At 57.6% G+C, this 26,119-nt stretch overlaps 1 protein-coding gene across 1 annotated transcript; it reads left to right on the top strand.

Annotated features, from left to right (window-relative positions):
- Window positions 1–1,023: 1,023 nt before the first annotated feature.
- TMEM132E (transmembrane protein 132E) lies at window positions 1,024–25,767 on the top strand. The gene is made up of 9 exons (XM_054287176.1): window positions 1,024–1,169; window positions 12,599–13,484; window positions 14,979–15,119; window positions 18,096–18,288; window positions 18,633–18,776; window positions 22,683–22,888; window positions 23,523–23,802; window positions 23,879–24,070; window positions 24,721–25,767. Exons 1-9 carry the CDS (start codon window positions 1,097–1,099, stop codon window positions 25,747–25,749), a joined length of 3,144 nt encoding a protein of 1,047 aa, XP_054143151.1. The 5' UTR covers window positions 1,024–1,096; the 3' UTR covers window positions 25,750–25,767.
- The last annotated feature ends 352 nt before the right edge of the window (window positions 25,768–26,119 follow it).

The raw sequence follows: 26,119 nt of genomic DNA, 5'->3' as shown, positions 1-26,119 counted from the left end.
CCCGGCCCGGCACAGGCTGGGGGGGCCCCGGCAGAGCCCCCCTGAACCTCCCGAGCCCCGGGCACCCCCTGCCTGCCTCCCCCTGCCTGCAGCGGGGGGGACACCCCGCCTTTACCGCGGGGGACCCCCTCTTTGGAGCGCTCCTGGCGGGGTCCCCCCGCTGCCAGCGCTGAGCCCGGGGTGTCCCCCCACCCCCGAGCCCCCCAAACTTTGCCTTGGGATGCGGGGACTCCGCCGCCGAGCTGCCCCTGCCGCCGATTAATCGCATCTGCCTGGGATTAATTATTCACCCGGCTCTGGGTTGTGGTTTTCGCGTTACGTTCTTCTTGTTTTCTTGGGTTTTTTGGCTGATTTTTTTTTCCGCCTGTTTATCTTTTTCCTCGGGGGGAGCGCGTTAATTCCGCCTTTTTTTTTTTTTTTTATTTTTTTGCTTCCCCCCTCCCCTCAATTATTTTTTTTTCCCTTTTGGAAGAACAGCGCTTGGAATTCTGATTTTCCTTCTCGTGCAGGGTTGAGGGGGGGGGGGGTTGCTGTGTGCTGGCGACCCGCACCCTGCAGCAGCATCATCATCATCATCCTCCTCCTCCATCGGCACATCGGGGCTCTGCTTTTACCCTCCGGGAAAAGGGGGGGGTTCCACGTGCTCCGCTGCTCCCGAGGAGGAGGAAGAGGAGGGGGACCCTCCCCCGCCGGGCTGGGCGCTCCCCCGGCCGCCCTGCAGGCGCTGGGGGGGGGTTGCGGCAGCTTTGGGGTGCGGGCTGGGGAGGGGTGGGGGACCGGAGATGGGGCGCTCTGCTCGCTGAGCTGGGGGGGGGCAAAGCCGAGCCCCCCCATACCTGACCCGGTTCCTTCCCCCCCACCCCTCCCCAAAATTCCGCCGTGGAATTGGCTGCTGCTCCCGGCTCGCACGTGGTTGGATTTAAGGGGGATTTCTGCGGGTTTTTTTTTTTTTTTTTTCGGTGCTTGGTTTGGATTCCTTTTATTATTATTATTATTATATTTTTTTAAATTTTTTGTTTTCGCCGCTGGGGTGCCTCGGGTTGGTTTTTTTTTTTCTCCCCCCCACTGCTTTTTCTGGCTGTCCCCCCACCTTGCAATGGCCTCTCTGGAGAAGATGCTGCCCGGACCGGCCGCGCTGCTCTGCTGCCTGTGCTCCCTGCTGCTCCCCGGTAAGTGCTGGCGGGGGGGGGGGGGCAATATTTACAAATACATCTCTATTTTATCCGTGCCTGCAATACGGGGCTTTGCACCATCTGCCCCCCCACCCCCGGGGCACCTCCGTGTCCCCCCTCCCACGGCCACCCCCTCCCCGTGCCCCCCCAAAGCCGAATGGGTGAAGATTATGGAGTTTATTCCTGGCTTAATAAAATGACAGCTTGTGCTTGTGAGCGGGCTGGGCTGAGCCTGGGCTGCCAGCAGGGTGGCAGGGGGACACGCCAGCAGAGGGGGTGTCCCCTGACCCCCCCTCGTTCCCTCCCCGAGTCTTGTCTCCTTAATGCAGAGCTGCTTTAGCGGCAGGATCAGGGGTTTATCCGCTATTATCCACTCGCTGATCCCCCAGACCCCCACCCAGACACTTCCCCGCTCTGTGCTGAGTTGCTGGGCAGGCTCTGCCCGGGTTGGCAGCGTTTTGGGGTGGGGGTGCAACCCCTGGCATCCCCCTCCCTTCCCTCCTTGTCCCTCCCGTGGGTTTGGGGGCCCTGCAGACCCTGGCTCTGATCGCTGCGGTGACATCCCGGCCTGTCCTGGGGACAGCACCTGCTGCTGGGGGCTGTGATGGGCCAGCGGGGCCAGCGAGGGGTCACACAGCCCCAGGGACACGGGGCTGGCTTCCAGGAATGATTTTTGTGGATGCTTTCCATTTAAAATCGAGCCCCGGCCGCAGACGCTTTTCCCAGCCCGGCCAAGCAGAAAGTGGGGGCTGTTTGCAGCCTGGGGGGGCACCTGGCTCTGGCCTGGGGTTCGGGGTGTCCTGGGGACACTGTCCAGCTCAAATGACCCCTCCAGGAGCTGCTGGGATCCCTGGACCGTGCCTGGCTCTGTGTCACACCAACAACCCTCGGCCGAGGCACTTTGGGGGCTCTCCCAGCATCTGCAGCACCTGAGGGTCCTGTAGGAGCTTGAGGAGAGGCGAAATAATGAGGAGGGGGATACTGGGGGCATTGATGTGGGCTGGAAGGGGTTTTCCAGCCTGGAAATTCAGAGCCCAGTGGAGGAGCAGGGATGCTCCAGGCTGTGGAGCCACAACTTTCTGTAGCATCCATCCTCAGGGGGGGCAGAGCTCCCTGTTCCCACCCCACACTGTTCCTGGGGTGCTCCCTGGGCAGGCTTTGCTGGCACAGCCCATTGGGAACCCCAGCTTGGGGAGGGAAGCAGCATCTCCCCCTGCCCCATTGCCCTGGAGCAGATCCAGCTGTCTGGCCGGGCTGTGGGAATGTGATCCATGGGGAACAGCCTCTGCTGCAGGGGCTGGACGTGCCCCCTGCTCCCCATCCCCTGCTGGGCATTTCTGATCCCCCATTGCTGCTGGGACCCCACAAACCCTCAGGGTCAGGCCTGGATGTGTCCCCTGGGCTGGGGGATGTGATGTCCCCATCACTGGGGCTGTGTCCCCATCACTGGGGGGTCCCCAATGTCACCGTGAGCTGGGTGAGGGTGTCCTGTGCCAGGGCTGTGCCCACGGGAAGGGAAACCTCTGCCAGGAGTTTTTATTCCCCTTCCAGGACGCTCAGCTGCCCTCTCTGGCCTTTCGTGGACAAATAAAGGTCTCGGAGGGAGGAGGAAAAAGCCACAGAGAGCTCCTGACTCTCCAGAGCTCCTTCCAAAGGGCTCGGGCTGGTGGTGGGGTCAGCCCGTGGTGAAGCAGCGCCTGCCTCTCCTGCCTGCAGGATTTCATTCCCTTTTTCCCTTTTTCCCTTGTTTTTTATTTAAGAGCAGCCCTCCGTGCCAGCCTCGCTCCCCGGAGCTGCTTGGCCGAGGCCCCAGATCAGCTGCTCACAGAAATTGGGATTTTTTTGGGTTTTTTTGGGCATTTCTGGGGTGGGATGGCCCCAGGATGGACAGACGGACACGTGGGGCATGGATGCTGGTGGTGTGTGCTCGGTGCAGTTGTGCTGGGACCTGTTGGGATGCAGCATGGGGGATTTGTGGGTTTGTGGGATGATTTCAGCTGTCTGTAGGGTTGAAGCTGGACTCTGCCTCTTCCCTCAGCTCCCTGCAGCGTGCCTCAGTTTCCCTGCGCCCAAACGAGTTGGAGGCTCTGCTGGGGTGATCCTGTCCCACCATTCCAGGCAGGTTTGGGATCCTGTGGGATCCCACATCCCATCCCATCCCTGGCTGCCCCTACACCCTATACCAATGGGATCCTGGAGGAGCAGGATGGTGCTCCAGGGCTCCCTGCAGCGTGCCTCAGTTTCCCTGCTCCCAAACAGCCTGGAGGCTCTGCTGGGGTGATCCTGTCCCACCATTCTGGGAAGGTTTGGGATCCTGTGCTGGATCTCCCATCCCATCCCGTGTATCCCACCCCAGGCCAGTGGGATCCTGAAGGGGCAGGATGCTGCTCCAGGGCTCCATGGATGATGGTGCCTCAGTTTCCCTGCTCTGAAATGAGCCTGGAGGCTCTGCTGGGGTGATCCTGTCCCAGCATTCCGGGCAGGTTTGGGATCCTGTGCTGGATCTCCCATCCCATCCCGTGTATCCCATCCCAGGCCAGTGGGATCCTGGAGGGGCAGGATGCTGCTCCAGGGCTCCATCCCTGAGGGGATCTCCAGCCCAGACACCCCAAACCCAGCGGGGAACACACCCCAAACAAGCCCCGTGCCCATCCCTGTGAGCAGCTCCACCTCCGGGGTTTTCACACCAGCAGGTGGAGATGTGCCATAACTTGGAACCGGGAACCGGGAATCTACACCCGCCTCTGCTCGGGGAACACTGGGAATGAGCCCCGGGAACCCCTCCCGGGGTTTGCAGCCCCCCAGGACGGCTTTTGGGATGAGCATTGCCAGGAGCACGAAGGGCAATGGGATTTTTGGTATATGGATAAAGGGGGAAGACCTGGCCTCAGAGCTGGGTTAAAGCTGGCACAAGTTTTGCCTTGGTGCCACAGAAAAGCGGGATGTGCAGGGATGTTCCTTTTGGATTTTGGCTCTGGAGTGCCCCTGCGTGACCCCAAAACCCGCTCCAGCTCCCCCAAATCTCACTACCAGAAATCCCAGCCCGATTCTGGCATTTAGGGGTACGAAGTTGAATTTCCCCCTTGGGAAATTCCTTTCTTCTCCCCCTTTTGCCCTCTTAGTGTCTTTGAGGGAAGGGAAAAGGCTGAGGGAGATAACTGAACGATGATTTTGGGGAGCACCAGCCACAGGGTTTGGTCCTCAACCAGACCTGTCCTTTTGGGGGAAACTGAGGCAGGAGATGGGGTGGCAGCACCCCCTGGCTGGGGATTGCTCAGGAATTTTTGGAAACCTATTCCTTGAGAATTTGTTTCATCTCAAGGCTATTTCCTTGAGAATTTCTTTTTTTAAGTGCTACTATTTAAACCACTCCAGCTGCTGAGATCCCTCTCCCAGCTCCTCTGCATCCTAAAAAAACACAAAAAATGGAAAACAGGATCCTGCAGAGCATCCCCAATGTTCCATCAGCACATCCCAGCTCCAGAGCCTGTTGAGGACGGAGTTAGGGGGATGTGGCATCACCCTGGGGGATGGTGGGTGAGGGAAGGGCTGCTTAGACAGCACAACTTCGATTTTTTTGGCTCCTGCACTGCCTGGCCAAAATAATGTTGGGTGTGTGCGAGCTGCTGGGTGTCCCCTCCTGCGTGGCGCCTGTCACTGCCACCGCAGGAGCGTCCCATCCATCTGGAAAAGGTCACTCTTGCTAATTTAATCAGAAGCTTTTATTATTAAATACGTGGCTCTGCTAACGAGCAGCCCCCCAGGCAGGCAGGCAGGGTTGTGAGACATGCTGGGATGGGCTTGGGGACACCAGGGGATGAGATGTCCCCTGGGAGTTGTGGTGGCAGAAGGAGGAATGGTTCAGTGGGGTGGAGCGAGGCAGTCCTGCTGCCATTCCCTAGGGAAAAGGAGGATGGAGCTCCCCTAATTGGAATTTGGGAGCTCTGGGCTCCTCCAGCCACGTTTGGGGGTGGCCCAGCTGTGCTGGGGCATTTCTGGGCTGTCACCTCTGCCACCAGCAGAGGTTGTTCCTCAGGATGTGCCTCTCCCTTTCCCTTGAGCTGCTCCCTGACCTGTTGCTGCTCCTGGCCTGTCCCTTGTCCCTCGTCCCCTCTCACCTTTGGAGGACAACACCACCAAGGATAATTCCATCTTCTGACAAAGCCACTGTCACCTTCTGCTGGGCATTTTCCCACCATCTGGATAATATTTGTTGTGCTGGATTTTCCCTAAAGGCCCAAGCTTTAGGTGCTGCTGGGGTGGCTTTGCCACCTCACGTGGTGCTGTCACCTCCCATCCCCTGCAGGAGTTTGGGTTTGTTCCGAGCTCTTCCCCAGGACTGGCAAAACATGAGAATGAATTAATTTTTCTTTTTTTTTTTTTTTTTTTTTCCTTTAAGGAGAAGCTGTGGTTTTGCTCTGGAGGATAAATCAGGTTGGAAATGCAATCCCTGCTGCTGCCGGCTCGGCGCGGCTGCGGGATCAGCTCCTCTCCTGGAGCCAGGGAAGGGGAGGAATTCCAGCTGTGTTTGAGCTCCTACCACTTCCCAGCCCTGCTTTTGGGGGGTCTGGGGCTGATGTTGGACCCCAAACCTGAGATGTGGGGCTGGATTTCCCTTGGGAAATCCTCTGGAATGGAATCCAGCTCCACCGTGCGCCAACAGAGGGAAAGGAATGAGTTGGCACAGAATCCTTCTGGAAGGTGTTGTGGGCACAGCCTGGAGTGCTGGGCAGGGCAGCCTGGGGACAAATTCAGTGTTCAGAGGGTGCTGGGGGGGATGTTCCTTCTCCTGGCCCTGCTGGCAAGGGATGGAGAGGGGATGAGGTTATCCAAGCAGGACACGTGGCCTTGGGGGTGTCCCTGCATTGCCTCTGTCCCCACACTGGGCTGTTGGAGGTTTGTCCCTTGAGAGCTGCTGTCCCTGACTCCCAGTTCTGGCTCCCCAGGTGGTTTTGGCAGGGGATAGACGGGGGATGGGGTGATCCAAGCAGGACATGTGGCCTCAGGGGTGTCCCTGCATTGCCTCTGTCCCCACACTGGGGCTTTGTCCCTTGAGAGCTGCTGTTCCTGTCCCTGATCCCCATTTCTGCCTCCCCAGGGGTTATTTTTGGAGGAGCCACCTGGGCTGCTCCCATTGTGGGGCTCCCCCATCCCAGCAGCCCCACAGAACATTCAAGGCTGCCCCATTTATCCCAGGGTATCTCCCCTCCCATTCCTTTCTGGACATTCATAATCAGCCATAAACTTCCCTGTTCTTTTTTTATCCCTCCTTTTTAATTAATTTCTTCTTTTTTTTTTTTTTTTTCTCCCTCCTCTGGGAAAGCCTTCTCCTCCCTGTCCCCCAGCCTGTCCCTTGTGTGATTTGTGGAAATTGCTCTAAAGTAGCTGCTGTGTAAAAGCCTTGCTGGCTCCAGGAATTTATGGCAGGCTGCGCCTCTGCACGGCACATCCCATTTAGGCCATATTTATTTATTCCTTTAGGTCTCTGGTTTGTTGGGTTTTTTTCCTTCCCCTGTTTTGTTTATTCCCTTTTATTAATTTCCTGGGGGAAGCACTGCTGGAATGGTTCCCTTTTGCTCCATGCTGCTTCTCCCCCCAGAAATATCCCAGGATATGTCCCATCAGTGTTACTGGATTTTATTGCTCCTGCTGATGGAAAAGCCAGGTTGGACTTTTGGGAGAGGGAGAATTCTCAGGGATCTACAAGAAAAGCCCACCAGGCACAGCTCTGTGTTAGAGAATCCATTCCTGCTGCTCCCAGGACTCCAATCTCAGAACTCCAACCCCAGGACTCCACATCCCATCCAGTTCCCACTCAATTCCCACCCCAGGCTGATTTTGGGATGCAGTTTAACCTCTCAGAGCCATAGGAATTCCCAGCTCATCCCTGCCACAGCTCCTGGACAGCTCCAGGAGCATCCCTGCATCCCGCTCTTCCCACGCTGTGTGCCAGGGGAAGGTGATTCCACATTTGTAACAATTATTCACTTAATTGAGTTCCAATTAGCTGGGACTGGAGATGGAGGCTCTGGATGCATCAAGAGGGAAGGGGGAGCTTGTTGTCATTTATGTCACCAAAACCAATTTCCAAGGCTCTGCCTGCAGGGGATGTTTTGGAGGTTTCCATGAGGGGTCTCTCTGTATTTTCTGCTTTTGGTTTGTATTTAATTCCTGGCTCTTTTCTTTTTGTACCCTGGGATTGTGGAGTGGAGAGTGGCACATGATGGGGCTGGCTGAGTTTTGGTGGAGGCCTGGAGAATTCTTTCCTCCCTTTTTGTTGGTTTTTAGGGTGTTTGGAGGTGCTGGCCCCATTGGGGTGGGAGTGTGGGGTGGCAGGGTCAGTGCTGTGGGATGAGGAGGGAAGGGGTTCCCAGGAGAGGCAGGGAGATGTCTCAGCCTGACCCTTCCCTGGGACCACCTCCAGCTGTGGGAACATCCAGCTGTGGAAGCTCCAGCTGTGGGGCATCTCTAGATGTGGCACATCCCAGGTATTTGGGACTGCTGTCGCCCATTTTCCCTTTCTGCTTGGTCCTGATGGATGAGGTGGCAAAGCCTGGCCCAGCAGATTTTGGGGCTGGGCCTGGGATCCACAGGATGCTCAGGGGAATGGGGTGGAAGCAAAGGGAAGTGAGAGGTGTCCAGTGGGGAATAGCCACGCTGGGTGTCCTCTTTGGGGGCTCCTGGTTCTCGGGGTTTTGGGGGGATCTGTCACCCCACTAACTCCTCTGGGTGTGTCCTGCCATTATCACCCTGCTTAGGGCTAAAATTTTCACCTTGTCACCCTGGAATGGCACTGGAGCTGGGGATGAGGAGCACAAAACCCCTCCACAGGAGCTGGGAGCTGGGGTGGAGCTCTCTGGCAGGGACAGTGACACCCCCTCCATTCCTCCCTGAGCATTTGGGGTGGCTTTATCACTATGGCAACTCAAGTCCCTGCTTTAGGGACAGCTCTCCTGCCTTGTTCCAAGCTGGGACACCACGGGAGCCTGGTAGGAGCTGCGAGAGCTGGGGCTGGAGTCCCACATTCCCTGGAGCTGCGTTCATCCATCGATCCTCCGAGCCCACAGTGCCACCCATTGACATCCAGAGAGCTTTGAACCCCTCTGGGCTGACCTCAAACCTCCCCTCCCTCCTCTCCAGGGCTTTCCCTGTGTGCTTTCCCCCTATAAGTGGGGATATAGCCCCGGGAGCCCCCGCTGTGGCCCAGGGGATAAGCCAGGATCAAGATTCCCCCCTGGAGCGTGGCTGCAGTGATCCCAAGGCCGACAGCTGGGCTGGGCTAAGCTGCTGGGGAACAGGAGGAGGAGGAGGGTCTGCAGCCTCAGGAGAGCAGGGATGGATGCAGCAGGATGGAGAGGCTCTGCCTGTGCCCTGTTTTCTGGGGATTCAGGGCAGGAGGGGAAGGTGATTGAGGAGCTGGTGGCTCCATCCAGTCTGTCCAGCCTCCTCTCCACCAGGCTGGCCGAGCCCAGCATCCCCTGCATCAGGAGTGGAGATGATGATTATGATGATGAAGATGATGATGATGATGTCATCCTGGATTTTCCCTAAAAGCCCAAGCTTTAGGTGCTGCTGGGGTGGCTTTGTCACCTCTGATCCCCTGCAGGAGTTTGGGTTTGCTCTGAGCTCTTCCCCAGGCCTGGCAGAACACGAGAATGAATTGATTTTCACAGGGCACCCTGATGCTGGGAGGATGTGCAGGGGTTTTGGGGCTGTTTTTTCCCGTTCTGGGATTTCAGGCAGGGCAGGAGGGCGCTGCCCCTGTCCCCACGTGCCCTCCTGGGCGGGCAGAGCAGCTCGGCACATCTGGCCCCGTGGCTGGGGCACATCTGGCGGGGCAGATGTGGGGCTCCACAAAGGGGTCACCAGTGTGTGTTTACATCTGGGCAGGTCCCCCCAGCTTCCCGAGGGACACAGGGGAGTCCTGCCCCGTCCCACTGCGGGGCTGGGGGTGGCCGCTCAGCCCGGGGAGCCCCCGGGGCAGCGGGGATGTGCCAGGCACGGATGGAGAGCTCTGCTCTGGCTGCCCGTGCCGAGCTGCCGGGGTGGAAGGGCCAGATGGGCCCCTCAGTGCCGGCCCAATAAACCCGGAATGCAGGTCAGGTGCTGCAAATCCCGCTCACCACAGCGGCAGCGGGGCTGCAGGGCACAGCCAGCCGGCAGGGCTTAACCCTTGTGTCCCCCAGAGCCGGCCAGAGCGGGACCTGAGGCCACCTCCCCTCCCGGGGGTGACAGGGAAGCAGGGGCTGGGGACAGCGGTGTGGGGACTGCAGACTCCTGGGCTGTGCTGTTTGTCCATCCTCCCTGTCTCCTTCCAGGCACCCTTCTTTGTTGGGTCTTTTCCCTTTCCTTTTTCCTTCTTTTTTCCTTTTTCCCTTTTTTTTCCTTTCCCTTTTTTTTCCTTTCCCTTTTTTTTCCTTTCCCTTTTTTTCCCTTTTCCTTTTCCCCCTTTTCCTGTTTTCCTTTTTTTCCTCTTTTTCCTTTTTCTTTTTCCTTTTCCCCTTTCCTTTTTTCCCCCCGTTTCCTTTCCTTTTTTCTTTTCCTTATCCTGGAGCCGTTCTCTTGCTGTCCAGCCACTTGTGACATCCATCCATCCCTTTATTCTCCCTCCTGTTTTATTTATCCCTATTCCCCCTTTCCCCCACGCACCTCCTGCCTCCCGCCTCTCTTCTCTTTCCCTCTGGCTGTAATTCCAGCCTGGGTTAGACCCGCTCCTGTCGGGATTAGTTTAGGGCCAGGCAAGGGAGGCGCCGCTCCCGTCCCCTCCCGGCTGCAGATTACAGCATCATTTAAATGCATTTTGTCCGGGGAGGAAATCGCTTCCCTGGGTGCCGCCAACCCGCCAGCGCTCGACTAATCATGGCCATGCCATTAATCTGCAGCCTGGCCCTGTCCCCGTCCCTGTCCCAGCCCCAGCTGGCAGGGCTCGGTGGCAGGGCCACCCTGCGTGTCCCCATTGTGGCACCAAAACGAGTTTGGGAGGCGCTTTCCTCGTCCTGCTGCACCCAACCCTGATTATCCAGCAGAGAATCCCCACGGAGGGAGGGAAGGAAGGAGAAGCTGGGTGCTGGAGGCGCCAAATTGCACCCAAACCCTGTGACAGAGGGTGGGTGACAGAGAGTGCCCCTCACTAGAGGTGCTCACCAGGCTGGCACAGAGCTTCTCTTGTGATACCAGAAATTCTGCAGCACCTCAAGGCTGGATTTGCTTGGGGCTGTGCTGGGCAGTGAGCTGGGTGGGATTTGGGTGGGTTTTGGGTGGGTTTTCCTTGTGAAATGTCCTAATGCTGCTGCAAACCCTGGAGGTTTTGGAGGGCTGAAATCTGATGCTGTTTCAGTGTGGGTTGAGCCAAGTCCCTTTCCTTGTACCCAAGTGGGTCCAGCTCATGTCGCTCCAGCTGCTGGATCCTTTTCCTCAAATAATCTCATGCCTTGGAAAAAAATCCCCTTTCCCACTCCTTGGGGATGGCAGGAGGATGCAAACCCTCACCTTTTACAGCAGAAAACAACTTCCATGAACCACGAGGGCAGAAAGCTGCTGGTTCTGGAGCAGTGCTGGTGTCACTGAGCCGAGGGGCTCAGTGACACCCATGGGTGCATTCCAGGCTTTAGCACCTCTCCTGCAGCTCCTGGCTCTCCGGGAGATGGGAAAACAGAGCAAGCAGGATGGGCTGGCAGGGGCTGGAGCTGTGGCAGCGCATCCCCAGCATTCCCACAGCCTCGAGGAATTCTCTGCCTGGCTCTGGGACACCTTCCATCCCGGGATGCGGATTCTGTCTGTCCCCTATCCAGTGCTAATCCTTTTATGAACCCTCTAAGCTGCTTAACTCCCCTGTGCCCTGCAGCAGAGACCTCCCTGGCTGGACCGGGGGTTCCTGCATCCCCTGAGCCCCGAGGAAAGCGGCTGGAGCCACTTTTTAGGGCTGGAAAATTCCTCCGGGTCCTGGCACGCTGCAAAGCCCCAGTGGGGAAGGGGGACTGACTGATTGCCGGGAGAGGAGCCGTCACATCCCCACCTTTCCTCGCCGTGGTTTGACACCGGTAATTTGGGCTCTGCCGCTCGGGAGCCGCTTGGGAGAGGCTGCAATCAGTGCTGGGAACGGGGGATGCGGGGAGCCGAGGGGAGCGGGGGGGATCCAGCACTCCTGGGAATTCCTGGCAGCCGCTGGAGAAGGCAAAGACCTTGAGATGTCTTCCAGGCTCCCGCAGCTGCCAGCACAACGTCTTTCCCAGGAAGATTTCTGTGGGTTTTCCCTCTGCTTGCAGTGCTGTAATCGGATCCATCCGAGGGGATCGGGCAGCTCTGCCCCCCGGCTGGCAGGGGTTCCCTGCTCTGCAAGCCCTGGAGTTATTTTTTTTAAGGCAAAATTGATCAAAATGAAGGACAAAAAGGGAGTTTTGAAGGGTCCTGGGCACCTTTGAGGTTTGCACATAGTGGTACCGACATCATCTGTGTCACATTTCCACCAGGTCTGGAATAATTTGGTCAGGGACAGGTTTATCATATGGGCACAGCAGAATGTGGGTGACACTCCTAGGTGGATGGCAGGTGACAGACTGGCTGTGACACCACCCTTAAGGCAGGTGTGGGGACAGAGCAGATCTGGGGGCTGATTTAGCCACCTCCTCTGGGTGGTCTAGGAGCTGGAAGCAGAAGGAAAGCCTTGATGATAATAATAAATACATGGTGGGATCTGCCAGCCAAAAATGAACCTGGATGTAACTTTTGGTCATGAGCCTCTGGAGAAACTCAACATCTCTGCCTTGGGAAGCAGGATGGAGCTGGGATGAAGCCAGCTCTGTTTCTGTGGAAGGGTTTGTGCTGGTTCAGGCAGCACTGGGGTGGGTGACCAGTGCTTTGGGGTGGGGGGATAGAATGTAAGAAAATAAAGATAGTGCAGAAGGTAATCTCACCCCGAGGAGTTGCAGCTGTAGTAATCACCAAAGATTAGGAACAGGCCTGCCCTTAACAGGCCACAGCGGTGTCCCATGAGGATGAGTGCTAAAAAAAGAGTGAGTTAGCTGGGTGAGGAGAGAGCTGGAGTTTGTTGGCTGTGCTGTGAGGAAGAAGGAGTCAGTGCTGTGAGGCGATGTCCATGAGAAATCACAGAGAAGGTGTGGGAGCTTTGCAATGAGATGACAATGCTTTGGGCTCCCTGCCTGAGGCTGGATGTGGCTTCAGCCTGCCCTGGACACCCCATCCCATGAGGGTGGCTTTGGCTGTGCTTGAGCTCCTGGGATCTTCTGCATTTTTGGTTTGTGGTACAGAAACCCAGCCAGGTTTGGGGGGCTGAAACTCTTGCTGGTTTGGGGGGCTGAAACTCCAGTTCCTCCTTGCTCTGCTCTTGCCTGGCTCAGCATTCCCTGCTCAGGAGCTGTTCCAGAGGGGGTGCCCATGCTAACCTGCACTCTCCCTCCCCTCTGCAGCCCACGCCAAGGGCCCAGCCCCCAGCCCCGAGCCTGCCGAGCCCCCTGGTGCCATCCTGCTGCCCGTCAGCTACCGCCTGTCCAACACCCGCCTGGCCTTCTTCCTCAAGGAGCTGGGAGCCAGCCCTGCGGGCAACGGCAGCGCCCCTCTGCAGCGCTCCGAGCCTTTCGTCGTCTTCCAGACCAAGGAGCTGCCCGTCCTCAACGTCACCCTGGGGCCCTTCAGCACGGGGCTGGTGCTGCCCAAGGAGCACCTGCAGCCCTCCAGCACCCTGGAGGTGCCCGACCGCCTCACCGTCAACTGGAAGGTGCGCGCCTTCATCGTGCAGCCCCGGCTGGTGGCCAGCCAGCCCGTGGTCCAAGTGCTCTTTTATGTGGCTGGTCGTGACTGGGACGACTTTGACGTGACGGACCGGCTGCCGTGTGTGCGGCTCCACGCCTTCCGCGACGCCCGCGAGCTCAAGAGCTCGTGCCGGCTGCGGGGCAGCCTGGCCATGTGCCTGGTGCAGGCCGAGCTGCCCCACGCCTGGTTCGGCCCCTCGGCCGTGCCGCTGGGCAGGAGGAAGAGCGCCGAGAGCCTGGAGGGGGAGAGCCAGCAGGCAGAGCTGTACTACACCCTTCACGCCCCCGACAGCGCCGGGCAGTGCCTGGGGGATGCTCGGCGTGGGGTTGGCGGTGCCCGCACCGAGGGTCCCACGCAGCACCCGCTGCTGCGCATTGGCAGCGTCAGCCTCCTGCAGCCCCCGCCCGGGCCCGCCCTGCAGGAGCATCATCTGGATGGAAATGTCTTCATCCGCCTGCCCGACAAGCCCCTGAAACCCGGGGAGGTGCTGAGCATCCTCCTCTACCTGATGTCCAACTCCACGGTGGAGCATTTCACGCTCAGGTGAGGCCCTGGGGTTGATCTCGCTCTTTTTGGCAATGTTTGGGTGTGGAAAAGCAGCTGTGGGAGGATGGGGTGTTTGTAGGATCTGCTGGAGGCTGGAGCAGGTCTGGAATATCTGGAATGTGGGTTTGCAGCCTGGAGAGGTGCTCAGCATCCTCTTCTACCTGATGTCCAACTCCACGGTGGAGCACTTCACCCTCAGGTGAGGCCCTGGGGCTGTCCCCGCTGCTTTTGACAAGGAAAAGCAGCTGTTGGAGGGTGTGGTGTTTGTAGGATCTGCTGGAGGCTGGGTCTGGAATATCTGGAATTATTGGAATTAAATACCAATATAACTGGATGGAATGTGCCTGGGCTCATCTGGCCCTTGCTGCTTGACCAAAGATGGATCTGTGCTGGTTTCACCTCAGACACACCTTTGGCTGGCTGGATATTTCAGCAAAAGTGAGTGTGCCACCTCAGGGGTCTCTTCCCTGACTGATCCATCCCCAGGGTCGAGCTACCCCACGTTGGGCACCAATATATTGGAATTAAATGCCAATATTGCCAGATGGAACGTGCCTGGGCTCGTCTGGCCCTTGCTGCTTGACCAAAGGTGGATCTGTGGTGGTTTCACCCCAGAGACACCTTTGGCTGGCTGGATGCTGCGGCTGGGCACTTGGGACAAGTCCAGGCATGCAGGAGCTCAGGTTTACATCTGGTGGAGAGGCTTCAAGGTGAGGTGAAGGAAAGGAGTGGAGTTCTGCTGGAGGGTTTTGATCCAGAGTTTTATTCCTGGCCCACAGGCCTCTGAATGCAGCACAGGCCTCTGAATGCAGCACAGGCCTCTGAATGCAGTGGAATGTGGGTTTGCAGTGGGAGCTTCCTGCAGGAGAAGGCTGTCCATGTAAGACATCTCTGCACTGCCACTGTGCACTGCTGCCTTTGCTCTCCCAGGGCTCCCACTTGCACTGGGATCCTGCCAGCAGCTCTGGGTTTATTCCCAGCCACTTTGGGGACAAGATGTGGTACAGCCTTGGGGCTCCTGTGGAGTGAGGGGGGTCCCCCATATCCCCTCCTCCTGCCCCAGAACCAGGTGGGAGCAGAATGGGGTGGTGGGCAGGAGGTGCTGAGAACCTCAGTGTGGGCAGGTCTGCAGGGGGGGCCCCCATCACTGCGTGTCCCTAAAGATGGGGACACAAGCCCTGGCCACACCTCTTCAAAGGGCACTTGCAGGTGTCCCTGTGGCCTCTGGACCAGCAGGGAGCCTCTGGAATGGGGAATATGGTGCTCCAGGCTCTCCTGTCCTTCACCCCAGGGGTACCCAATGCCTGGGGTCAGCACTGGGGCTGGGGCTCCAAAATGCCATGAAAGAGGAGCTGGAATGGGCTCTTGCTGCCAGCCTGGGTGATGCTTCCCACATCCTGAAGGGATCAGGGAAAAAACTCCACCCATGCCATGGCAGGGTATCCAGGAGTGCCTGAGGGTGAGGATCCTTCCCTGACTTGCTCTCTGCAGGGTGAAGGCCAAGAAAGGTGTGAACCTGCTCAGCACCAAGTCCAGGAGCGGGCAGTGGCTGGTGAGCTCGGAGCTGCTGACGGGTGGCAAACACTCCACTGCCACCGTGGATGTGTCCAGGGTGGATGGGGCCGGGCCCAGGTAAGGGATGCTCCTCTGGGAATGCCAGGAGAGTGCTGGGATTGGATCTGGAGCAGTTCTCCCTTGGTGGCTGCAGTGCCACCGGGGTGCTCACAAGGGAAACTGAGGATTAAAACTGAAGGTATCAGGGCTGAGTTGTGAAGCTATGGAGGATTCCTTAGTCTGGGATGGAAGAATTTTAAATTTTTTTATTAGGTTTTAATGCTGTGAGAAGCAGCAGTTCTTTGCTGTCTATCCTGGTGTCTCCTCTGGGAAGGACGGGGAGAAAGGCAAGATCCTATCTGAGCCCTAAAGTGATGGATGAGTGTTGGATGGAGAGCAGGATCCCAGTCAGCACCTGAGACAGGCAGCTCTGCCCTGCTCACACATTCCTGAGACGCTGGGAAAGAGGAGCTGAGGAGAGCCCTGGAGATGGTGTTGAGAATGATCTGAAGGAGAAAGGACCCACAAAGCCAAGCTGAGATCTCAGAGGGTTCTCAGCCTGAAGAGGAGATGTGAGACTGGCAGGGCATGGCGTGGGCTCAAAAGAAGCAGCAAGAAAGATTCTGGAAAACAACAGTGATGTCTCTGTCACTGTGCCTTGGAGAAAGGGACACAAGGGTCTCCAGGAGCTGGGTTATAGCAATGGGATGTGCTCAAGCCATTCCTGTCCTCTGCCATGGAATTCTGCCCACATCTCTGTCCTCCACCCAAAAACTGAGCAAACCTGGGGCTAGTCTCTTGGGAAAAGATCTCCTCAGCTCTGCCTGCCCTGGTGTGACCTCCAAAGCCCTGCAGAACCAATTTCTTACGAGGAGAGCAAATTTTCCTTCAACCCATCCTGCTGCTTGCAAAATGCACCCAAAAACCCAACACCAGCTAAGGCTGTCTCCAAGGAAAAAGCTGTAGAGTTGTGGCAGTTTTGAGTTCTCCTTGGGATGGCTTTCGCAGCTGCAGTGTGCCTGGAGCTCTGGGCTCTCTGGTTTAAAAACCCTAACCCTAGGTGTAACCCTAACCCTAGGCAGTAAAAGCAGCCACTGCCCTATGGCTGATCTTCGAATGTCCCCAGGGCCACCAGCCTCCTGTCCCTTGCACAGCCACCCCACAGCACAGAGAGCAGAGCTGCCAGCAGCAGGATCCTGTCCCCCTTCCCCCTCTCCTGCTGCCAGCACTGCTTCCAATCAGCCCGCAAAGGTTAGAGACGGAGGAGGAATTTAAAGTGATTACAATCACCTTTTAGACAAACAACTCCATCAAATATTAACGGAATGGAGAGGATGAATGACTCCAAGCCGTGTTGCCCTCCAGGCTGTGCAAACAGAGGAGTTGCTTCACTGGAGCCCTGGGGGCTTTTGGCAGCGCTGGCTGTGCAGAGAGGGGCTGTAAATCCTGATTTTTGGGGTCAGAATGGCCAGTTTGGGGTGTTTTACACTCCAGGAGCCGCATCCTAAATTGTTCCCTCAATGCTGGCAGCCTGGCAGTCTGTTCTAAGCAGGTGATGCTGGGGGAGGGCAGAGGATGGTGGCTGGGCCTGGCAGCATTTCTGGGACACCTCAGGGCACCCCACATCGAGGAGTCCCATTGCCACACCACCTCTGGCTCTGCTTTGCCTTTGGACCTGCCTCTTCCCCCTTGGCTTTGGAAGAGCAGCCAAATCTTCTTTTTAAACCTTGTGCCCTTTAGTGATTCCCCTTGAAGCCCAGAGCTGCCTTGGGGCAGAGCAATACCCCACGAGCCCCTGTGGATCAGCTCCACTGCAGAGCCCATCACAGCTGCTGTGGGATGAGGGAGCAGGGATCAGGGCTCGCCGTGGCCTGGAGCAGCTCCAGCTTCTTGCTCTCCTCTCTCCCTGCTCCCTGTCACTCATTAGATATTGATCAGAGAGAAACCCAGCTGTGCCCTGCGTCCCCAGATCGATGGGACCTTCTCAATTGCTGCTGCACTGAGATGAAACTGGAGCCAGTCCTGGCTTCCCTCCCACTGGAATTTCACTTTCCCTCCCCTCCTCGCTGGCTCTGGGGGGCTTTTACCAGTGCTGTGGTTTGTGGGGGCTCTGGGATTTCCTCGGGGGGTGTTCAGCTTTTGGGGAGCAGTGAAGTTTGACTTGGGGCAGGGCTGAACCCTGCTTCACTCCAAGGATTTGCAGAGCTGGGAGGGCAGGATCAGATCTCGGGATGTTTGATTGTAGGGATGGGGTGTAGCAATAATTCATGCTGTGGCTGTGAGGTTGTGTCCAAGCCATGATGTCCTGCCTTGGGGATACCCCAGAGGTGGTGTCCACCCTGTTCTTTAGCTCCATGTCCTGCTGTCCTCAGCCCTGGCATTAATTTGTGTGTGTTTGCTGAGCTGATGGTCCTGGGCTGTTCCCCCCTGCCCCCTGCCCATCCTCCCTCACAGGCTGGGCACAGCCCTGTCCCATGTCCCAGCTCAGTGCTGTCCCACGTGCTGTGTGGGCTTGAAACTCTCCCGTGACTCAGTTTCCCTCTGGGATCCCCTTGGAAAAGCCTGTAGAGTCACCAGCTTGGGCTGAGCTCATGTGTTGACACTCGCTTGTCACTCCTGAGTGTTCTGGGTGTGGGATCTGACCTGAGTGTCCAGGCAGGAGCAGTAAATCCATCTACACTGCTGGGAAGATGGAGTCAGGGAGACAAGGCCAGCACCTGCAGCCACCTACTGTCCACCCTGCGATGTCACCCAGCAGCCCTGGCAGACCTGATGAGGTTGTTTTGTCCTGCTGGGGGAGGTGGTGAAAAACATTTCTCTCTCCCACTGGGGAGATCCCCATGGGAATCTGCAGGATCCCATCGGAGCAGCCTCTGCAGAGGTGGGGTCAGGGCTGCTGGGTTTGGGTGGCACCCACTGCCAGTCCCCCTTGGCAGCTTGGGGACACCAAGGACACCTGTTGGGGACTCTGATGGCCTGGTGCTTATCCCAGGGCGTCTGTAGGACCTGGGACAGCCACCTGACCGTGTCCCCTCCTCCTGTCCCCCTGCCCAGGGATGGGGACTCCTCATCTGAGATAATGCAGCTGGATTTTGAGATGGAGAACTTCACGAGCCAGTCGGTGACGCGCCGCATCATGTGGCACATCGACTACCGGGGCCGCAACCCCCCGCCCGACCTGGAGAAGGTGGTCACGGAGCTGACGGTCATCCAGAGGGACATCAGGGCCATCGTGCCCCTGGCCATGGTGAGCAGGTTCCTGCCCTCTGTCGTTACCTGCTTTTGAGGGGTTGGCACCCCCTGAGGGATGGACCACCTGCCCTATAGCATCCATCCATCTGTATGTCCGTCCATCCATCCATCCATCTGTATGTCCGTCCATCCTTCCATTCATCATATATCCATCCCTCCATCCACCCATCATCCACCCATCCATCCCTCCATCCATCCATCTGTATGTCCGTCCATCCATCCATCCATCCATCCATCCATCCATCCCTCATCCATCCATCCATCACCCATCCATCCCACCCACACCCAGCTCCTCCTCTGCCCTCTAACACGATGGTGCCCTCCCCATGCCGCCCCCAGGACACGGAGATCATCAACACAGCCATCCTGACGGGGCGCACGGTGGCCATTCCCGTGAAGGTCATTGCCATCGAGCTCAGCGGCGCCATCGTGGATGTCTCGGCCACGGTGGAGTGCAAGTCCAACAACGAGGACATCATCAAGGTGGGTGTGAGGAATGGGGGGGGGTCTTGTGACCCTCATGAGTGGCTGGGGTTCTTCCAGGAGTGCTGGCCCCAACAGCGCCCTGGGCTGGGGCTGGTGACTGAGCTGATGTGGCTCACAGCCCCACCCAAACCAAGTGTCAACCCCTCGGTGGCTCCAGTCTGTGTGACCGTGTTCACAGGGGTCTTAGGTTGAAGGAAGAGACGAGGATCTGACTCCACGTTTCAGAAGGCTTGATTTATTATTTTATGATATATATTACGTTAAATCTATACTAAAAGAATAGAAGAAAGGTTTTCATCAGAAGGTTAGCTAAGAATAGAATAATAAGGAATGATGACAAAGGCTCTGTCTCAGACTCTCTGTCCAAGCCATCTGGGCTGTGATTGGCCATTAATTACAAACATCCAACATGAGACTAATCACAGATGCACCTGTTGCATTCCACAGCAGCAGATAATCAATGTTTGCATTTTGTTCCTGAGGCCTCTGAGCTTCTCAGGAGGAAAAATCCTAAGGAAAGGATTTTTCATAAAAGATGTCTGTGACAAGTCTGTGCAAGCTTCTCCCTGGGGTCTGTTGGGAGAAGGACAAGACATTTTGTCACTGTCCCCAGAGAGGCCAGGGGATACTCCCACGCTGGCAGCAGCAACTATGGGTTATCACAACACTTAGTGCTGATAAGGGGAAATATTGTCACTGTGGGCTGAGCTGCATGCTCCCATCAGCACTGGCACTCAGGCCTTGAGTGACATTGATGTCCTGATTGGATCAGGGGACTGGTGAGATGGGAATGATGGCAGGAAAAGGGGAGCTGAGGGGGAAGATCCAGGTGGGAGAGGTGTTGATGGGGCCAATGCCGAAGTCTCCCTGCCCCTGCCCTGAGGCAGCCCCTGATCCTCAAACCCTCCAATTTCCCATCACCAGCCCTGTTCATCCATATACATTTTTCCATCCCTGAATAAATCCATCTGCCCACTTGCCCGTGTCACTCTGCCACCATTTCCATCCATCCATCCGCCCCCAGACATCATTCCCTTCTCCTGAACACCTCCCACCCCTCTCCCTGCGTGCACCCAGCCAGCTCTCCCTTTCCATGTTCTGCTGGGCTGGGCAGAGGCAGGGAAGGGGTCTGGATTCTCCAGGGGGCTGTAGCCCCTTGTCCTCTTTGACACAGGGGTGATGGCAGAGCTCTGTCCCTGCTGGGATTTGCTCTCCAAGGGGGACATCCAGTGCCCCAAAGTGCTTACCCAAGTTCTTGACTAAAACTCACACCCGTGGGATTTACAGGACCGGCTCTAATTTATGGAGCCCGGTCCTCCCCAGCGTGATAAAACACTGGAGCAATAATACACTTCAGGATGGACTCCAAGACACTTAAACTGTTTAATGTGCTGCCTTTCTGCTCATAAATCTATTGGCACTCTGTCCCCAGCCCTGGGGGGAGCAGGCACATGCCCAGGAGCTGGGATGAATGATGCAGGGAGCAGCCCTCCGGCCCCGGCTCTCGTCCTGCTCGGAGCCCTGTGCCATTTCTTGCTGAGTTATTTGGTGTTTGTGTTGGAGCTTCATTTCCGAGGGAGCTCTCAGTTACCTGCTGAGATCGGGGAGTATGATTGCGGTGTCAGGGCTCTAAACCTGCTCCATAAATCACAGCTCACGGAGTGGGATGTGCTATCTGTTACTGTAAATAATTTAATGTGAGGGCGGGCTGGGGAGCTGCCTCTCCCCGCTCTGGGGTGGCTCCCTGGTGGTTGCTCTCTTGTGTAACGTGGGATTTGTCCTGGGCTCGGTATGGACGTGGCTCTGAAGGAGGTGGTGGGAGAGAATGAGTGGGAGTTGTCATGCTCATCCCCTTCTGTGGTGACAAAGGTGTACAGGAGGACATCACCGCTCAGGGTAGTGTGGAAATCATCCCCTGTTTTTAAAATGAGTGGTGACCTTGTGGGCTTGGAGGGTCACACAGGGAGTGGGAGATGCTCAGCCTCACCTGTGTGTGACCCTTCTGAGAACCCCACACTTCACATCCCCTGGAGAACCCCCCAGGAGCTCAACGGGACCAGTCCTCAGGGACCCTGCTCACCCACAGCCACCACCAGGACCATGCTGGCTCTCCCCACTCCTGGGGGCCTTGGAGAACATGTGTGTCCCCTTGATCCCAGGCCTGTCCCCGTGCCAAGCTGGGAACTCCTGGCCACAGCAGTGGAGGCAGTGGTGTTTGGCTGGGAGCCCAGGCAGCCCTCAGCCTCTGTGTTCCTGACAGCTCGCCGTAAATCCGGGAAGTTTCCCCGAACAAGCTTCATTTCTGAGCTAATCTGCACTCACTCCATCTTCGGGACAGGCCTGGTGTGCAGGGACCTTTTGTTGTCATAGTTTCAACCCCCTCGTGGCTGCAGAGCAAGTGGTGCCCAGAAGGAGGTGCCGGGGGGTTTATTAGCCGAGGCAACGCAGGCAGAGCCCATCGTGTTTATTGTGATAAATGGCACAATATCCAGAGATCCTCTGCTGCAGGATTCACCTGGGAGCTCATCTTTATTCTGGCGCTGCCTCGCCACGGATGAGATTGTCTTGTCAGACTTGCTGAGCTGGTACCTCTGATAGGAAGACAAGGAACAAACCCTCCTGCATCGCCCTTCCCTCCTGGGCTCAGGGATGTCCCCAGGAGCTCAGATCCAGGGCTCTGCCTCCTCCACCAGCCCCAGGGGACTGTGGACACTGTGCATTGAGCTCCTGGAGCTGTTGTAGAAGTCAAACCCTGCTGTGGGCTGAGAAAAGCAAGGTTCCTGCATCTGCTTGCCCAGAGATGCTCCTGGAACAGGCTGGGAGAGAGACAGGGATGCTGTCACCACCACTGTCAGCCACCTGCAGCCTGGCCTCAGCCCTTTATCAGCCATCAGAGAATCCAGGGATTCCCAGCTGCTGGAAATCAGCTCTTCTGTGCTGTTGAGATGCTCAGTGCTGCTGGCTGAGCAAATGGGTTCTCTTCCTCACCATCCAACAAATCAGATGCAATCCCTGACAGGGATGAGAGGCTGGAGTCCCTTTCTGGTTGTCTTCTGCCACTCTGGCTGGGAAGGAGCTGTTGGCAGGTGAGCTGAGCTCAAACCCTGGGAGATGCTGGCCTGGTGTCCCCTGAGCTCCTTGATTGGCTCAGGTGGGCAGTAATGAGTGACCTCCTGCAGGATGGGTTTTTTTAATAGCAGATTTCACTAATGGCATTTGAATAAGTGGGAATTAAAAGAGGAGTGAGAAGAGGTTCAGGAGGATTCATTCAGACCACAGGAATCCTGCTCTGTAGTGAGCAGGAGGGACAGGAACAAGGCATTGGTGGGGACAGGAATGAGAGGGATCTTGCTTGCTGCCTCCTCTGGAGGAGATTTTGGGGCAAATTTCCAGGTTGAGCAATTTGCAACCTCTGTAAAGCACCCACGGGTGCCTCTAACTCAGGGACAAATCAGCGTGGAGGCCAAAGAGAAACTGAGGCACCAAGTGGAGGTTCTTGGTGAGGGGAGAGAGGGTAGGGCTATGTCAAGGTGGACATAGATCTGTGGATCCACCTTTGCATGGTGGACACAGATCTGTAGATCTGTGCCTCAGGAGGACGTGGATCGGGGCACATTTTGCATGGTGGACAGGAATCTGTGGATCTGTGCCCCAGGGGGACCTGGGTCAAGGGACATTTTGAAGGGTGGACACAGATCTGTGCCTCAGGAGGACCTGGGTCAGGGCACACTTTCCATGGTGGACACGAGGTGTGCATCTCCCTCAGAGTAGGATCTCCAGGAGGAGGGAGCATCCCTGCTCCAGGGGCATGAACTGGATTCATGCCAGGTGACATTTTGCTCTTCCTGCCATGATTTCTGCCGTGCCTATAGGACCATTCCCACCCTCTCTCTTGTCCCACAGGTTTCCAGCAGCTGTGACTACGTCTTCGTCAGCGGGAAGGAGTCGCGGGGCTCCATGAGCGCCCGGGTCACCTTCACCTACGAGCACCTGTCGGCCCCGCTGGAGATGACGGTGTGGGTGCCCAAACTGCCCCTGCACATTGAGCTCTCGGACGCACGGCTGAGCCAGGTCAAGGGCTGGAGGGTGCCCATCCTGCCGGACAGGAGGTGGGTGCTGAGGAGCCAGCCTGGAGAAGGCCAGGTGGAGGTGGTGGTCATGGGTTAATTGTCTTGCTCAGCTACTTCATGAGGAAGTTTTAAAGGTGGTGGGGAGAGAGGTGTCTCAGGGGTCTTTGGTGGAAAGGGGAGAGGTCACGGGGACAGGTTATGGGAAAGGAATACATTTCTTTATATAAAATATAAATAAAATACATTCATAAAAACAGTGAAGTTGGTGGAGAACGCCCCTCCTTGGCAGTGGTCAAAAGTTCCCTTGATGAAACTGGGAACAGCCAAACTCCCAACTCCCTTTTTTGAGGTCTAGAGACGTCCGGGTGTCCATTCCAAGCAGAGATACCTTGTCCTCTCATTTATTGAGTGGGCAGAGATGCTGATGACCCTGCTAAATCCCGGGAATCCCTCATGGACAACGGGCATCTGTTGGCAGGAGCCACCATTTTTGGTGACATCTTGTTTTTTCCTTGATTGGCCACCTTTCCTGAGAGGGGCAGAGGAGCCATGGTGTGGGGAGCTGGGCAGCACTTCCCACTCACTGCCCTGTTCATCCATCCATCCATCCATCCATCCATCCATCCATCCATCCATCCATCCATCATCCTTCCATCGTCCATCTGTCCTGCAGGTCGGTGCGGGACAGCGAGCACGAGGAGGATGAGGATGAGCGGAAGCAGAGCCGGGGCTGTGCCCTGCAGTACCAGCACTCCACGCTGCAGGTCTTCACCCAGTTCCACACCACGGCGGCCGAGGGCACGGGCCAGGTGGTCACCATGCTGGGGCCGGACTGGCTGGTGGAGGTCACTGACCTGGTCAGCGACTTCATGCGCGTGGATGACCCAAGGGTGGCCCACATGGTGGACAGCTCCACGCTGGCCGGGCGGGAGCCAGGGACCACCCTCTTCAAGGTACCCCTGGCCACCTTTCCCCCCTCTTCCAGCCTGGCTGGGGTGGTAGGGGGTGACAGAACCTCGTCCCCTGCAGGTGGTGTCCCCGCTGGTGGAGGCAGTGCTGGGTGAGACGCTGGTGACAGTGGCAGAGGAGAAGGTCAGCATCACAGACCTGAAGGCCCAGGTGGTCTCCAGCCTCTCGCTGTCCCTCCACCCCAGCCCTGGCAACAGCCACACCATCATCGCCCGCACGTCCGTGCAGCAAACTCTGAGCTTCTTCAAGCAGGTGAGGCCAGGGATGCATCCAGGCCTGGGGAGGAACTTGGGCTGCAGCCTCCTCCTCCCAAATCCTGCCCACACTCCAGCCCTCACAGCACCCACTGTCCTCATGACACCCTGGTGACCCCAAAACACCCCAGAAACCTTCACAGAGACCTGTGATCCAAGTCTGGGGACAGGACACAACTGTGGGGACAAAGGGGGATGGAATCCTGTACAGCTCCTGGCCCAGCTCTGGTAGCCACACCTGGGACTTGGGTTGAGCCTGGGCAAGCACAGGGAGCATGGAGAGAAGAATAAGTTGAGGAGAAAGAACAGGGAATGGTTGGAACAAGATGGATTATGGAGGGATAAAGGGTGGATTGGGTGCAGAGGTGGATGGGGGACGGACAAAGGGGTGCAGGTGGGACTGGGCAATGGGGAGGGATGGAATCCTGTACAGCTCCTGGCCCAGCTCTGGTAGCCACACCTGGGATTTGGGCTGAGCGTGGATAAGCATGGGGAACGTGGAGAGAAGAATAGGCTGAGGAGAAAAACCAGGGAATGGTTGGAACAAGGTGGATTATGGAGGGATAAAGGGTGGATGAGGGATGGACAACGGGGTGCAGGTGGGACTGGCCCCCTGCTGGGCAACCGGTGCGTGTGTTGGTCCCGCAGGAAGCGCTGCTGAGCCTGTGGATTTCCTACAGCGACGGCACCACGGCGCCCCTGTCCCTGTACGACCCCAAGGACTACAACCTGGTGGTGAGCAGCCTGGATGAGAAAGTGGTGTCGGTGACCCAGGACAGGGCGTTCCCCTTGGTGGTGGCCGAGAGCGAGGGCGCGGGGGAGCTGCTGCGGGTCGAGCTGGTCATCTGCGAGAGCTGCCAGAAGACCAAGCGCAAGAGCGTCCTCTCCACGGCCTTGGCCACTGTCCGTGTCCACTTTGGCTCCGAGGAAGACCCCACCTACGACTATGACCACGTGTCCAGCAGGCCGGGGCTGGGGGAGGCCGGGGCCAGCACCACCCTGCGGGCAGAGGTGGACAGGAAGGCGGAGCCGAGCCAGGACAGCCGGATGTCCAGCGTGTCCCACCCCACCGAGGACTTCCCCACCATCCCCACCGGCTTCGTGCAGGTGACGCGGGGGCTGACGGACCTGGAGATCGGCATGTACGCCCTGCTGGGCGTCTTCTGCCTGGCCATCTTGGTCTTCCTCATCAACTGCATCGTCTTTGTGCTGAAGTACCGGCACAAGCGCATCCCGCCGGAAGGCCAGACCAACATGGACCATTCCCACCACTGGGTCTTCCTGGGCAATGGGCAGCCCTTGAGGGCTCACAATGACCTCTCCCCTCAGCCCGAGAGCCCGGGGAACCCGCTGGAGAATGTGCAGACCTGCTGCCACGGGGACCACCACAGCAGCGGGAGCTCGCAGACCAGCGTGCAGAGCCAGGTGCACGGGCGCGGGGACGGCTCCTCGGGGGGCTCCACGCGGGACCAGAGCGAGGACCCGCTCAACTCGCCCACCTCCAAACGGAAGCGGGTCAAGTTCACCACCTTCGCCACCATGCCCTCGGACGAGCTGGCCTACAACTCCATCCCCATCGCCGACGAGGAGGACTTGGAGTGGGTGTGCCAGGACATGGGGCTGCAGGACCCCGAGGAGCTCCACAACTACATCCGCAGGATCAAGGAGATCGCTTAACGCAGGGGCAGCAGCAGCAGCAGCAGCAGCGGGATGGGGCGGGAGGGAGGGGCTGCCACGCTGTGCCACGCCACGCCACGCCGTGCCACGCCGCCACCACGCTTCCCCGGGGCCGGGCACCCACGTTTGGCTCCTTCTTCCGCACATCTCACGTCCTCACCCCCTCCAAAGGCGCCTCTGGCGGGGCCTTGTTTCAGTTTTCCTCAGTGGGTGTCCCAGGGGAGCAGCAGCACAGCGTGGCCTCCCAGGGGGTGGGGTCACAGCTCAGGGTGTGCAGGGGGAGGTTGGGGGTCCTGCTGGGAAGGGTTTGGGAGAAGGGAGAGATCCCGAATTCCCCCTGGAGCCCAGCAGGGAGGTGGTGGGTGAGGGC

The sequence above is a fragment of the Melozone crissalis genome, unplaced genomic scaffold (assembly GCF_028551555.1).
Source record: "Melozone crissalis strain CALT ecotype California unplaced genomic scaffold, PUWL_Pcris_2 ptg000057l_1, whole genome shotgun sequence".
NCBI lineage: Eukaryota > Metazoa > Chordata > Aves > Passeriformes > Passerellidae > Melozone > Melozone crissalis.
Note: the sequence above shows the minus strand (reverse complement) of the source record. Positions and strands in the feature narration are given on the sequence as shown.